We start from the raw sequence: 16,424 nt of genomic DNA on the forward strand, positions 1-16,424 counted from the left end.
GAAGTTATTTGTTTTTCATAACCTTCTTTACTGTACTGCATGTGAACACACATGCAAAATTACATCAAATAATAGGCCACAGATTTAACCTGTGTGCCCATAACCTAGCTTCAAAAAGTTACAAGATGTTCCTACTCCAAAATCATAAACAATGGATTCAATGTCTGGTTTGCCCAGAGGAACGTGAATAATTAAGTTATTTAGGTTCCTGTTTATGTAAATGATCTAAATTGTGCAAAGCATATTACAATATCCTGTTTGCTTCCTCTTGTGTAGTAAACAGTAAAAGGCAATAATAAATAAGCAGAAACCGCAGTCTGGATTATAACAGTTAATTTCGATACCAACATCTTTCTCCCCAAATGCTGCAGATAGGACTGCTGATATGGCAACTTATAGGTCCCATATTATAACCTTTTAAATCAATTTCACATAGCTGTCAGACATCAAAATGCACTGTTTTTGAAATGTATTGCCCCAAATTGATCCATGGTCTTCAAAATCATGGTCAGTGTAGTGGGGCCAAGGAGTTGTGATGTTGTGACATTGGATAGTGACATGCCTTACAATGTAAGAAGGGTGTACCTTACCCACCATGTAGGCCTCCTGCTATTTTCACTTTCACCTTTAATTTTTATTTTACGTTATTTTATTTTATTTCATACTGTTTATATTTTAGTTTTAGTTTAGTATATGTCCTGTTAGTGCTGTGGTATGTCCTGTGGTGTCAGTGTTTCTTTTTCTCCTGGTGTTTATCCAGTATTTATTCATTATGTTATGCCTGAGCATCCATCCATCCATCCATCCATCCATCCATCCATCCATCCATCCATCCATCCATCTAAAAGTTGCTCAAATGAGCTCTACTGAGAACAGACTGTTTCTGTGCCTCCTCCTTTAAATGCTGATGAGTGCCATCTGTTAAGGCCTACCTTCACTGTTACATGCGCCCCTCACAGAGAGGATACGTTTTTAACGTGGCATTCAAACTCAAACTGAATTTCACCTCGGGGATGAACCCCCAGATACATACTATACATACAATATGTAGAGACCAGAAAAAGTGTTACTCATAATATGGGACCTTTAAAAAATGAGCAGAGAATCATAGTGTAAGTCTGGCAGTGCTTGTTCCTGTTGGTGACCCTGCTGATTATCTTGCTTCCAAAAACAGATCAGGTTTTAAATTGTTCACATTAACTATAGCTGAAATATTTACTTCAAATCCTACATGAGAAAAAGAAATCAGAAACACAGAAACATAAACTCACTGTTATATTTTTGCCCTTTGTTTCGATTTCAGTGAAATACAGCATTCCCTCGCGCATTCGCGCATCAACACGTGCGACTTCACCTTATTGTGGATTTTCGGTAGGCAGTCACATGATACCGTACATGCATTCTATTGGTTGACGGCATCCGGAAGTGTGCTACGTTCCATGAGTCGGAATGCACATACTTCCGTGAGAGACAAAAGTGCTTTAAACAGGCTATAAGAATGTGGGAAAAGGTAATACAGATAGAAGGTGATTTAATATCAGTATTGGGAGGGTTCATTAATATTTATATTACCGTAAATAATAAGATAAATAGTTTGTTGCTATATCGCTGAATTTGTTATTCACGTGTGGTCCCTGGAACACATTAACCGCAAGTAACGAGGGAGCAAAGTATTTATTGTGAGTAGTTCTTCTGGAGGCCGTACTGAAATAATTTGTTTTAGTGTTATGCAAGCCTATGGCTAGATTTGGTCTGCTCCGACTGTGTATGATTCACTCTACACCCCGGCACAGTGAAAATATTAAATCTAGGTAAACAGAACATCATTAGGTGTAATAGAATAAGATAAAAATTAAGATAAAAATAAAAAAATGTTGCTTCTGTAACTTACTTCATCTGCTTTACAATGGTGCTCTTTCCAGACTCGCCAGCACCTGCAGAAACATGAAAAGATTGGTATTACAAAAGAGAATCCAAACTGCTTTCTTTGTGTGTGTCTTTGTTTGTGTTCATGAGTGTAGTGACAACGACACACTTTTAACGTCAAATTTTGTCCTCAGAGTTGTCTGGTTTATATTTAAATCTGTTAAATCACATTTTGGAATTTATAAAATCAGAAAACTGGCTGGGAGATATTTAGTACTGAGAGTTGTTACACTGAAAACAGTAGAATGGGTTGTGAACTAGAAAGACACTCTGAGGTCTAAAGGGCAAGGACACTCCTGGACATGTTGACTAAAAGTACAGAGATCCATTACAGTTTAAAAATTAAGCGCATTAGTGCTGAGACAGTTTAGCGTAAGATATCTGCTTCATGCACCAAAGACATTATCACGCACAAAACTGAAACCATCACGCAACCATTGTTATTGAAATACGTATGCCTGAGTGTTGTTATTACACACACCACCCACAATGTCCCTTCACACCACCTGACCCATTCCTGCCAAAAACATTTGCTGTATTGAGGAAGATGGAGCAAGTGGGACCAGCAGGGCTGCCCCTCATGTTGTCAACATCATACTCACACACATCCAACACACTCTAACTTACTGAGAGAGAGAGAGAGAGAGAGAGAGAGAGAGAGAGAGAGAGAGAGAGAGAGAGAGAGACAGAGAGAGAGAGAGAGAGAGAGACAGACAGAGAGAGACAGAGAGAGAGAGAGACAGAGAGAGAGAGAGAGAGAGACAGTGAGAGACAGAGAGAGACAGAGACAGAGACAGAGACAGAGACAGAGACAGAGACAGAGACAGAGACAGAGACAGAGACAGAGACAGAGACAGAGAAAGAGGGGGGGGGTAGTAGAGCAAAGAGAAGGGTGTAAAAGCAATGTGCGGGGTTAGTTTGTTCTCCTGTGAGCTGTGTTTCATTGACAGCTTTGAAGGCAGGGAGGTGGCTGAATGGGTCCCACAGCAACACAAGACACAAAACAAATTTAAATTATTCCACATGAATGAATGAATGTATCAATGATTGAATGAATGAATGACTGAGTAGCTTTTTATATCCCCAAATTCTACTTTAGTCAATCCTGAAGTAGAAACTTAAATCTTAATTACAGTTAAATAAGGAGAGATTATATACCTCAGCAGCCTCTTCCAATCAGTTAACATCCCAGGCTTAAGAATAGAATGTTTTATCAACACATCGTGTCAGGTGTTTTGTGTCGATGTGTCGATGTGTTAGCCTACCTGTGCTACAGGGGATTTGTGCACAGTAGTCGATTTATGCCTGTCATGATGGTATGTCATCTGATTGCTTTCGTAATATTTTAATTCATAGTAACTACGTTGAGAAAAAAAGAAAGTGGTCGGACGAATACTTGCAACGTGAATTTACATGTACTGTATAAGGCAACCGGATGGGAGTCAGCGTTCTTCATGATTTGCAATGTCAAGTTGAGAAAGTCTAGTCTGGCGCTGGCAAAAATAAAGGAACACTTAAGCTGCATGGAAAACAACAGAAACAGACTTTGCTGTGAAAAAGACATAAGAGTAGCACTTGCCAAGGTGAAGCCATACATATCTGAACTGATCTCTCAATAACAGCAGCAGAAGTCACACTGATTTGCAGACAGGTCATTTCATGTGAGTTCATGCACTGTCTTGTTTTTGTTCTTTGAAAAAGGTGAGATCAATGCACAGTTCATCAAATACACCAGTAAAACATTATGTCTTGAATTATGTCTTAAAGAAGGGTTTGGTGAGTGAGCATATGAAATCGGCAGGGTTCGGTACCTCCAACAAGGTTAAGAACCACTGTATTAAAGTAAAAGATGGTGATGGGAAAAGGAGTATAGGTATTTCTGCAGAAATCATGGAGGTCACCTTCCTGGATCCAGAATGAAGCTCACCATTAATATTTCAGACTTCCCAAAGAGGGTGAACACTTGTTGGCAGCAGCGAGAAAGAAGAGCATGTCCTTATTTTTAGGAAAGGCAAGACATGTAGTGCTGGCTCAGGGAAAACTTTTGAGACGACTTTCAATATTTAACAATCTCCTGTCATCTTATCGCAGAAGCCAGATGGGAGTAAACAGAGTTACATAAAGTTTGATGTTTTATTTATCTTTAAGGATTTATTATGAATAATGATTAAATGAACAAGATAAGTTGTTACTTTTTCTCTGTAAGGATTAAAAATATGAAAATATGTAGTAAAAACTTACTTTTGGAGATACTGACACTCACCAGTTTTATTGGCCAGCGTTATCACATTACATAAACACATTATATACAAATTTTGACAAAGGTTAGCATTGTGATTAAGATTTGTACTACAGTTCAATACTAATTATTTCTGTTATTATTATGCTATAATGCTTATAGCATAATAATATATAATGCTTGTTGGTTAGGGTAATGTCAGTGATCACCATCATCTACTAAGTAACACAAACTTAAAGCTGTGACTCGTTTCGTTATTTTGCAAACACTGATCATAAAACAAAATTATGCACAAATACAGATGCTAACTTGATGATGCAGTGAGTAAAAAAAATGGGATTGGCAAAATTATAAAAGCTCAACCTATAAGTGAACTTTCTATAACCAACTTTTATCGTAAGCCTGGACATTATGTGGTCTATAGCGTATAATCCGGTTGCCATGGCTATGCAATATATTAACAATATAAAATCATGTGGTAATTTAAACAACTTGTGTGCCAAGTTAAGAGAGAAAGCAGAAATATAATAGGCTTTCAATTGGGAACACATAACTTACAGAGTTCCGCTATTGACTACAGTGAATAACGAGGGGAATATAATGGATGTGCACAGTCTGTTTTTTTTTTCAAATTATGAGACAACAGTCTCAAAATCTGGGGCAGCACGGTAGCGCAGTGGGTAGCACTACCGCCTCACAACACGGTGGACCCGGGTTCGAGTCCCGCTCTGTGCGGAGTTCGCATGCTCTCCCCGTGTCTGCGTGGGTTCTCTCCGGGTTCTCCGGCTTCCTCCCACCTCCAAAAGCATGCGCTTCAGGTTGATTGGCTGGTCCAAAATTGCCCGTAGGAGTGAGTGTGTGTGTGAGTGTATGTATGTCTCTGTGTGTGGCTCCGCGGTGCACTGGCGTCGTGCCCGGAGTGTCCCCTGCCTCACGCCCTATGCTCCAGGCTCCAGCTCCTGTGACCCACTGCGGCGGATATAGCGGTGGTCATATGAAAATGAATGAGTCTCAAAATCTGTAAACAATGTTGCTCCTGTTGCATTACAGTCATAATGCAGAATGTCAGTTTATCCTGATGTTTCAAGAGGTAAGCTAGTCACCAAAATAATCAACAAAAGATTAATCATTAACTACTAAGCAGAATATTACTCCACCTCCACCCCCACCTAGCAAAGAACATTAAACAGTACTGCTGCATAAAATCTGTAAGACATTCTAAATGTACAAATAAAAACGTAAAAACGTGCACAAGGCCCTTTCTGTCACAGAGTTGGAACAGAAATGACAATTACACCAATCCCTGTGTGTGCTGTGCTGGCAGAGGGACAAGCTTTCTGTATTTATTATCATTACAAAAAACCCTCAATCCCTTTTTGGCATTAAGAAGATGGTTGTACCATCTTTCCGTCTCTTCAACCCTGACTGGAGTGTCATACCAGTCAATAAAGAGAAAATAATGTGCAGTGCAGAAATAACAGGTGCCCAGACATTAAGACAATCCAACACCCTAACACACCCTATCAATGACAGATTAATCAACATCTCTAATGTTTACCATTGATGATGCAAAAACCTCATTCATAGACTGAGAACATATCCCAATCTTAGCAAACACAAAGACATTTACCCATAATCTGACAGCAAATAAGATTGATCACCCATCACTTCAATTTATGACTGTAAAGGAGCATTGCCACTGGTAGTTTCTCTGTTGCAGACAGTGCAGACACAATTAGTTGATGATTCAATTCAATTCAATTCAAAAAACTTGATTTGAAGGCAGATAAAGCAGGATTGGTGCACAAAAAAGAAAAGCAGAATGAAAAGAGCAAAAACCAGACTTAATACACAAGAATCCAACACTAACACTAAAATACACAATGAACAGATATGTACAATTTAGAAGGTATGTGCAATGGTATCATAAATAAAGTGTAATAAATAAAATGTTTGGACCAACTATAACTTAATATCTACCTAGCTTGTTATCTAATGGGATCTGGGACCTATTGAGTAATTTCTCAATAGGTAGTGTTGTGTATGACTGCATGTGTGCTTAGCAGAGGTGGATAATTTCCCTTTGGGATTATTAAAGTATTCCACATTAATTCGTCAGTCATTAACATATGCAATTTCTTCCTAAATTTTATTCTTTTCCTTTCGGCTTTTCCCTTCAAGGTTTGGCACAGCGAATCAATTGCCTCCATTGAACACTGTCTTCTGCGTCATCTTCTCTCACATCAACTACCTTCATGTCCTCTTTCCCTACATCGATAAACTTCCTCTTTGGTCTTCCTCTAGGCATCCTAGATGGATGGATGGATGGATGGATGGATGGGTGGATGGATGGATGGATGGATGGATGGATGGATGGATGGATACTTTGAAAACTTCACGTATTCTGAAAGTCACATCTCAAACACCGGAGACGCAGAAAAAGATGTACAGACTACAATTGGAAAAGCCACAGGAGTCTTCCAACGCCTCCAGAACATTTGGTTATCAAAATCTATCAGTACGTTTACAAAGCTGTGCCTCTATATGTCAGTGGTCATCCCTACAGTGACCTAGACCTGCAAGACATGAATAAAGGCAGCCAGCATCACCAACAAGCTGGATGTCTTCCACAGACGGTACCTCAGATTCATCCTGAGGATCTCTTGGAGAGACCAAATCACCAATGAAGAGTTGATGAGAAAGGCAGGGGTTGCACCTCTGTCTGACATAGTCTCGGACAGGAGAAGGAGAATGGCTGGACACGTACTCCGACTGCCAAGAGAAAGACCAGCAAGTGTGGCAATGGACTGGGTGCCAGAAGGGGGGAGGAGGAAGAGAAGAAGGCCAAAGAAGAAGTGGAGACATACAGCCAAGGAAGACCTGAACAAATGGAGTGACCGGAACAAATGGAGGGGACTTGTTGCCCAATGTTCCAGGAGGAAGGGGAACTAAAAAAATAAAACAAAAAACAATTAAATCAATTTTTTTAAGTCTAACTAAGTAAGTACTGCGGTATTATGTGTTTTTAACAGCTTTCTAGTGATTTTATTACTCCAAAATGTATGGCAGACAGTAAAATTATGTCAACTTAATTTTTTTGATAAATTTTGTTTCATTATTATTGTTTTTAGCAGCTTTCAATCACTGGATAGATGGATGGATGGATGGATGGATGGATGGATGGATGGATGGATGGATGGATGGATGGATGGATGGAAGGATGGATCGACACCCACAGAAAGATGTGTCGGATCAATGGGATAGAATGAGCATCTACACATGTTGCCAGCCTGTAATGACAGGAGAGGAGCCCCTATACCCCATGACTTTCAGAGGAGACCATATAATTGAGTGTTAGCAGTGATCAGGGCTAAAGAGTAAACAAGTAGCGGGCCTGGATGAAATGTGAAAAATACAGAAAACTAAACAATTATGCATTCAAAAAGCACCACTGACACCTGGCTTCTTGTTTGTATTTGATCTACGAGCTTTGATTATGAGCTGGAGGGCAGGATAAGTCACATTGGTGAGAATAATTGCTTGAACAGGGAAAGAGCACAGATCCCCTTCTGGAAAAGACTAAACAGAACCACATTAAAAGTGTAAATGTGCAGACTTCTGTGATGCCTCTCTGGGATAAGCTCCAGCAGTCCAGCAACACCAGCAAACACAGAAAAAATGGATGGATGCATAGATGGATGGATGGTTGCATGGATAGATGGATGGATGGATGCATGGATGGTTTGCAGTTATTGAGTAGAGGCACCCATTCAGCATACATTAAAAAATAGTCATAATTTATCTCAATTTAAAATAAAATGAAATTGAAAGAAAAAAATTCAGGAAGATAAATGCTGCTGTTAAGAAGAGGAGGAATTGAGACTCAAGGTGAACAACAGAGGGAGAAATGATCAGCAGGGGAGGGATGATGAGGATGCAGAGATGCTGGGAGTGTGTGAGACAATGGGGCATGGGTTCGTGAGGAATCAGTAGGATAGGTACCTTGTAGATTCGTGAATATTCAGAACAGGTTATTTGCCAGTTTACAGATAAACTTTTGCAATCAGAATGGAAATGACATTGAAAAGCAAGACTTACTATTTAGAATGTATGTGTTTTAATGAGTAGCATTCAAGTGCAAGCTGCAACGCATTCAGCAGCAGTAGCAGGCAATAAATAGTTTTACTATAGTGCAATATGATCCAGTGTCATTTAACAAGAAACTGCACATATGAGCACAGAAGAGCAAGCTAAAAGTCTTTCATAAGAAAAACGGTCTTACCAGTTGGAGCCAACGGTAAGAGAGCGATTGTAGAGTGATTGTAAGCACTTTCTGACAAATTACCATTGCCACAACACAAAGGTTTTACTACAATAAAAAGGATTCTGCAGAATGGAAGTCATAGGAAGCTCTTCTTTATTTAAAAAAAAGAGATTTTATCCGTTTACAGTCAACATTTATTCCAGGTGAATTATCATCACAGCAATACCATGTGTTGGGATGCTTCCATCAGTGTTTTAATAATCAATACTGTGCTGCATTGCATATTGCAATAGATATGAGTGCATGACAAAGCTTAGGATACATAATGTAAAAGTAATTTTCACCAGGATACAACAGCATAAATCTAGTGTCACAACATCCATGGGGTAACTGTTATCGCAAATATTGCACAGCTCACCACAATAACATTTTTGGGATATGCCAGGTTCAGGTGCTGTCATACGCCATTGTGTGTTGGGGTGGTGGGGCCAGGAAAAGAGATATGGACCGTCTGAACAGACTCATCCGCAGAGCGGGCTCAGTGGTCGGGCTGAGCCTGGACTCTGTGGAGACAGTTCTGGGGAGCAGGACCATGTCTAAATTCAGGGTCATCATCAACAACACCAGCCACCCCCTACACACCACCTTCTCCCAGCAGAGGAGCACCTTCAGTGGCAGACTGCTGTCACACAGCGCCTCCACAGAGAGGCAGAGGTGCTCCTTCGTGCTCCTAGTATATGTACTGTTAATGCTACATGTGTCTGTTAGTGTAGTGTATGTCTAGTGGTATGTCCTGTTTTGTTTTTTCCTGGTGTTTGGCTGAGCAGTGGATATGTGCAATTTCCTCCAGGATTATTAAAGTATCTAATCTAATCAATCAATCAATCAATCAATCAATCAATCAATCAATCTATCTATCTATCTATCTATCTATCTATCTATCTATCTATCTATCTATCTATCTATCTATCTATCTATCTATCTATCTATCTATCTATCAATCATATGGCATCTATTAAGAGCCAAGGGACGACTCATGAATCATGAGTCCAGCTGTGACGTAATTCCTCCCTCGCTCTCATTGCACTGACACCAACGGGTGGGGCAGCTGTCCCCAGTCAAGTCACGACTGCTCACATTTAACTAGCTCTTAAAGGTTAACCTCCTTTAGGCATTGTTGACACCAAGTGGAATATACCACAATGATGCTGCTTCTATTTAAGCCCAGAAACAGTTGAGGGAGGTCCTTGAGCAAAAACAGCAACAATATCATCATGAATGAACAAATTTACAAAATAAAACACAGTTTTATTCATGACTCAGTGAAGTTAATTTGAAACCCATTTTATCTGATGCATGCAAACTATCTTAATGAAAAAAAAGTAATTGGTATGGGATTCAAGTGCCTTTCATTAAAAATGAATCCATTACCGAATGCAATTCCTTTGTTAATTTTTGACAGTAAAAAAACAAAACAAACCAAAGACAATGACTATTAGATTAACAAATAATGAGTATCAAATTATGAGCATGTAATTCCCCTTCAATACAACTTGAATGAACCTTTATGTATTGAATCCCCCAAATCTGTCCTTCATTCTGATCACCTATCAATATTGGATCAGTGTAAAAGCCTAGAATGGCAGTTTTTTGTATTCCTACAAAAAAATCACAACTCAGAATATGAAAAACAACAAAAGCTTCATTTGTCAACTGTCCATGGCCTAAACCAGCAAAGTCAGGCTGAATCATTTGAAATGATTCTTATGACAAGAATTAACCAACGCTGCCACTAAACACACGGTAAAAAACTTGAGTGGATGTCATTTGTTATGTAAATATGTATGTGTTTTCCTTCAGCATGTGATTTGGTAGGCAACTATGAATATCCTCCAGATAAGATTGTGCTAGAACACCAGAATAATTTTATAAGCACATGGAGAAAGATACAAAACATTTTTTTGGTTACCATTATTGAATAAGTTCCTGAAATGAAGATTTTTTATTTTTTTAAAAAGCACAAATTTCTACTGTGAATGTGATGAACAAAGCATATTTCTGGTGAAAGCTTAAGAGTTAAAGTGATGGAGCACGTTCATTCGGTGCAGTTCATGAAATCCTGACAAGGCTTCCAGTGTAGAGCCTAATTTTGCAGGCCTTGCAGCAACTTAATGCTCATTCTACACCTGCAAGCAAAATTGTCAAATGGAAGATACATTTATTCGAAGAGAGAGCAAGTTAATCCAAGGCACTGAATTATAAATGCAGCTTTGACAAACAACCCACTTGGTTTTAGTGCATTGCCCTCCACTGGCAGCAACTGCCTGAAGCCTACTCTTATTTACCCATAGATCTGAATTATATGCAGCTGGATTAGTTTACTGTTCCGCTACATGCAGGTGTTTCAGAAAGCCAGCTCACACTCCCCCTCAAACCTTTTCACATGAGGAGTGGAAAGCGATGGAGGAATTTTACATGGCTGGATGCAGTACAATGTGTTATCACCTAGAGTGGAAAAGTAGGTCATCAGCCTCAGAGGGAGCAGTGGAGCTTCACTGTGCTGCTGAAGAGATCGCTGCTTACTGCGCTCTACATATGCAACCAGTACATGATAACATGATAGCTTTGAATCATGTGCTGTGTGTCCGCACAGGCAGAATCTACACATTTATGTCATCTAGGTTTTAATATGTTCTACTTTTGAAATTGCCAATGAACATCTCAAAGCTTCTGCAGCATTTAAAAAAAAAATTCAGTGCAACACACCGAGCTGAAGACTGTACAGCAGTTAGTGAAGTCACAAATAGAGCAGCTGCAGTTAAAGACAGCGAAAGCAAACACTGTGGCGCTTGAATAATCTGATTCACCTCTGCAGCTACAGCATCTAGTAATGAAAGAAAAACAATGAGGGGAAACAGGTTTCACAGGCTCATTTCTTACAGTCTCTGGAGAACAAGGGGATCATGAAGAACCAACAGGAAAAAGGTGGAAGCTCAATGTTATGCATGGAAATTGACAGCAGCCTGCTGACAACACCATGGGTAACTCATCCTCTTCATCTGCAAACCCCCCCCCCCCATGCTGTGTCTCAAGGAGTCTTTCGTTTGTCTCTACATGCTCCCCCTGGCAGAATACAACACAATATGAATTCGTTCATTGTGGCAGTAATGGCTTTTACTGCCACAATGTAATGTTTCTGCAGACAATCATCAATCCATTCTTTTTGCTATTTAGGAACTTCTAGTTGTTTCATCTCCATGGTTACAAGCTGAATTTTGGCTCATTCTGTGAGTGAGATTTGGGTTTCACAGATTTGGGTTTCTTAGACATAACCCAAAAATTGTTCAATATTTTTCCCCAAAACCATTTGTAGAAGCAAGGATTTACTTCCTGTGTTTTCACTTGGGGTAGTGGGGTGTGGCATGTCTGTGTGGGTGTGTTTATGCATGAGACTGACTGATAGATTGCCTGATGAATATGACCTGTGCTTAGCTGTGATTCTGTTTGCTTGGTACAGAGAGAGTGTGAGGTGCGGTGTCGATATTTCTGTTGACCGCAAAGAGTAAACTATTATCAATTATCTATCTAACTATTATCTAAGTCTAGTCCAGTCGTCTGCAATTTCACTGTTCTTCACTAAATGCAAATTAAATGTACACAACTGCAATGGTGCCTCGTGTTTTCTCCGTGGACTTGGCGTGTCAGACAGAGCCCCACTCTTTCTCCTCTCAGTGACTACATTTGGTTTTTGATAGTCACAACACCATTATATACACATGTATTATCACATAGTTGGGAAATATTTGATTATTTGAATTAGATTTTGTACAAACTGGTAAATAATTTTTAAAAAATGTACCGGTAATTGCAGTTCTTTATTATCTCTTGAGAGAGAGTCATGTTTTTACTTGACATAAATTATTTACATAGGTCTGGCTATTTGTGAGACTTAATGAATTGGAGACCTGGTTCTGCAATATAGAGTCAAACCCAGTTTGACTAGGTTTTCGTCAATAACCAACACAACTGCTGAGGATTGTCAAGTCCATCCTCAGAAACGTGAAGTTAGCAACTATAATGGCCATATTGGGATGTCTCTCCAGGGCCAGAGTTCATGACGTAGAGTCAAACTTGGAGGTGCTGGCGAAAGCAGCTCTCATTTCCAGGTATGAGGCTGAGTTTGTTTGAGCAGCGAAAATTCTGACTATCCAGAGGCAGCGATGTAGTCCTAAACACTTCCCTGCAATTCCTGTAAATCACTCATTGAATCAAGCAGAAGAGACTCAACTTGGACAAATAGTGACAGTTTAGAATACCACCGAAGAATTGCACCTAAATAAGAACATTACATGTGGATTATTAAATATTTGTTCACTGGGATCTAAAGAATTTTTAATAAATGATCTTATATTAGCTCACCATATAGATATTTTTGTCTGACTGAAACCTGGCAGTGTCCTGAAGATTACTGTATTTCACCATGAGCAAAGCCACTCGTCCCAGTCATGTAAACTCTCACTGGGCGAAGAGGTGGAGCCCTTTTCAACTCAGAGCCTCATTTGAAAGTCTTATTTTGAGACTGTGGCTCTCAACTTTAAATTCAATCCAGCCAGTCCTGATTATTATAGTATACCTGAGTGCATTCTCTGATTTTCTATCTAAATTTCCAGATTTTTACTTCTGAAAACAAAGCAGACACTTCGTATTGTGGGAGATTTTAACTTTCATGTTGATGATAATAATGACTGCCTTAGTACTGCATTCACCTCATTATTAGACAATTAGCTTCTCCCAGAAAGCAAAGAAACTCACTCATAACTTTAATTACTATTTGGATCTTCTTCTCACATATGTGTCGCGCTCCAATGAGGCGTACACTGTCTTTCACCTGTAGCCAGCTGAGATAGGCTTTAGCAGACCCATAACTCACAAGGCAGATAAGCAGCTCTAGACCATTGTGATTGTCTCATCTACAAGAATATGAATGGATGGATGGATGGATGGATGGATGGATGGATGGACTTCAAAACCATTATTCACACATTCATATTCTAAATCGCTTTCCACTTTTTACGGGTCACGGTGTTGTTGGGGCCTCTCCCAGCAAACTTATGGGGAAGAGGTGGGGGACACTCCGGGTGTGAAGCCAGCACACCAACATTACAGACAAACAACCATGCCCTCACACATTCACACCTACGGACAATTTAAAACCAACCAGTTAAGCTGAAGTGCACGTTTCATGGAGCTGGGAGGAAGCCAAAGAACCTGGAAAGAACCAACAAAAACACATGCAAACTCCCCGCACAGAGCAGGACTCAAACCTGGAACCATCTTGCTGCGGGGCAATAGTGCTACCCACTGGACCACCGTGCCGCCCGGACTACAAGCCATCAGGCAAAACTGTATGTACTAGAGGTCTGCCTGATGGCACTGTGGCTACATTGAGGGAAGTGATTCCATTAGCACTACACTCATTATTGAGCGTTATTATTACCGAGGAGTCGTGTGGTACCGTTAGTCCCTCCCAAATAGTTCATCTTGAAGGTGGTGCTGGGGACTTGATGCACACAAAGCTTTGCTCGATTGCTCCCATAATAATTAAAAAAATTAAGCTAAAGAGGAGAGCTCCATGTTTTAATTCCCAAATTAGATCATTAAAGCAAACAACCCGAAGCCTGGAAAGAATATGGTGCTCAACTAAATGTCAGACCGCCTAAAAACAAATAGGAAGGCCCTCTGCAAGACCAGAACAACCTATTACTGATCTCAGTTTCATTAGTTTCTTCATTAACAAAATCAACTCAATTAGGGATGAGATTCATCAGATTCTGCCATCATGTAAAACTGACTTATCCCTGAGCAAAGGAATTGGACATGTTATTATTGTTATTTGGATAGCTTCTCCCTCATCAACCTACAACAAACAACCACCTAACTATTGCCTCATCTAAACCATACAGTTGTCTCTTAGACCCAGTCCCAACTAAACTACTTAAAGAAGTCTTTCCCTCAATTACTATCCCATTGCTAAATATAATTAGTCTTTCCTTATCGACAGGTAATGTACTTCCATCCAACTATCTTTAATCACCATATTACCCGCTGTGGCGGGTCACGCGGAGCTGGAGCCTATCCCAACTGGCTTGGGCCTGAGGCGGGGCAAACTATGGGTACGACGCCAGTGCGCCGCACAGAGACACACGACCATGCACACTCACACTCACACACTATTGGCAATTTGGAATGGCCAATAACCTGAAGCGCATGGTTTTGGATGTGGGAGGACTCCAGAGAACTCGGAGAGAACCCACACTGACAAAGGGAGAACATGTAAACTCTGCACAAAGCGGGACTCGAAACCCGTAACCGCCTTGCTGTGCGGCGACAGCGCTACCCACTGCACCACCATGCCTCCCCGGTTACGTACCTCAGTCATTTGAAACAGCTGTTATTAAACCTCTTCTCTAAAAAAAACAAAAAACAGATTCTCAATTCATCAAAGCACATAGAGAGCAGTAGTGAAAGGCACAAATTACCTTTTAATAGCATCTGATAACAGACTTATGTTTGTGATTAATCTTATTGGATCTCAATACTGACTGACACAACTGATTATCAGATTCTATGACAGATACTGGAATATTCAGTTAACTTCAGAGGATCTCCACTGAACTGTTTAGATCATGATTATCTGGAAGATTATCAGGTGTTCTTGATAATTCTTCCACGTACAGAGAAGTTAAATAGGGTATTTTGCAGCGTTAATTGATCCGACCTATTTTTATTCATGCTTTATATGAATCCCCTGGGCAATATTATCAGGAAAAATTACAGCATTTTCTGTACTATAAGGCACACTGGATTATAAGGCGCACCTTTAATGAATTGTTTATTTTACAATTTATTTCATATATAAGGCGCACCGGATTATAAGGCACATACAGTATAATAAAAAATATTAAAATAGATTTAAAAAACTAGCAGCTGTAATTGCGCTATCCATCCACTAGCTAGAGCATTCATGACTCTGATAATATGATGTTAATATGTTTCCAATATGTGAATATGTAAATTTCATATGTTGCAGATGTTAATATGTATGTATATTATTTAACTATTTATGTTTGACCCCCCCCCCCCGCTGCCACGGCGGTCACTTCGGCCCCCCCCTTTGACTACCGTTGTTAGGGGGCGTAGTATGGCCTGAATACTGTCTGAGGGTGCCCCTGGTGACATAGTGCAGCATGACTGCTGGGTTTTTTTTTTCAGCGATCTTGTTTTTAACCAATACTAATATTAATATTAATATATAATATATTAATATACAAGGCGCATCGGGTTATAAGGCGCACTACGGGATTATGAGAAAATTATAGGCTTTTAGGTGCGCCTTATAGTGCGGAAAATACTGTATATAAATGTCCACTGCGATGCAGATGACATGCAGCTATACCTGTCAGTTCAGCCAAACATGACCTCACTTTGCTAGACTTCAAGCACGTTAAGGATGTTAAATCCGGGATCACTGAGAACCTCCTGCTATTAAATCTAAATAAAACTCATATAACTGTTCCTTGCCACAACATTTCAGAAATGTTTTTTTTTTTTCTAATGACACAGCCAAACTAGATGTCCTACAATTCCCACAAAGAACAAACTTCCAGTCTTCTTTCACTTTAACCATGTTGCAAAGTCAGACATACCTGTATATTAACCCAACAAAATGCAGGAAAGGTTGTCCATGCCTTTGTAACATTCAGGCTGGGTTACTGCAATTCATTATTGTCAGGTTGCCCCATAAAGTATATGTTCAATCCAGAACACAGCACCTCATGTTCTAACAGAGATGGATGGATGGATGGATGGATGGATGGATGGATAGATTAGTTAATATATGTATTGTAGTCTGCACAGTCACATACACATTTGTTTTATTTTGATTTTTAATATGAAAATTCTGGCAGATATAAAGCTTCCCACATTCCGATGTTC

At 39.7% G+C, this 16,424-nt stretch overlaps 1 protein-coding gene across 3 annotated transcripts in view; it reads right to left on the bottom strand.

The window, feature by feature from the left end:
* Nucleotides 1-16,424, bottom strand: part of gnai2b (guanine nucleotide binding protein (G protein), alpha inhibiting activity polypeptide 2b) — a 189,165-nt gene that overhangs the window by 163,048 nt on the left and 9,693 nt on the right. For all 3 annotated transcript variants that reach the window (XM_068315599.1, XM_068315598.1, XM_068315597.1), the window contains exon 2: nucleotides 1,892-1,934. In XM_068315599.1, the coding sequence (XP_068171700.1) occupies nucleotides 1,892-1,934 (43 nt within the window). The remainder of the gene's footprint in view (nucleotides 1-1,891; nucleotides 1,935-16,424) is intronic.

This window comes from Antennarius striatus, chromosome 5 (assembly GCF_040054535.1).
Source record: "Antennarius striatus isolate MH-2024 chromosome 5, ASM4005453v1, whole genome shotgun sequence".
Taxonomy (NCBI): domain Eukaryota; kingdom Metazoa; phylum Chordata; class Actinopteri; order Lophiiformes; family Antennariidae; genus Antennarius; species Antennarius striatus.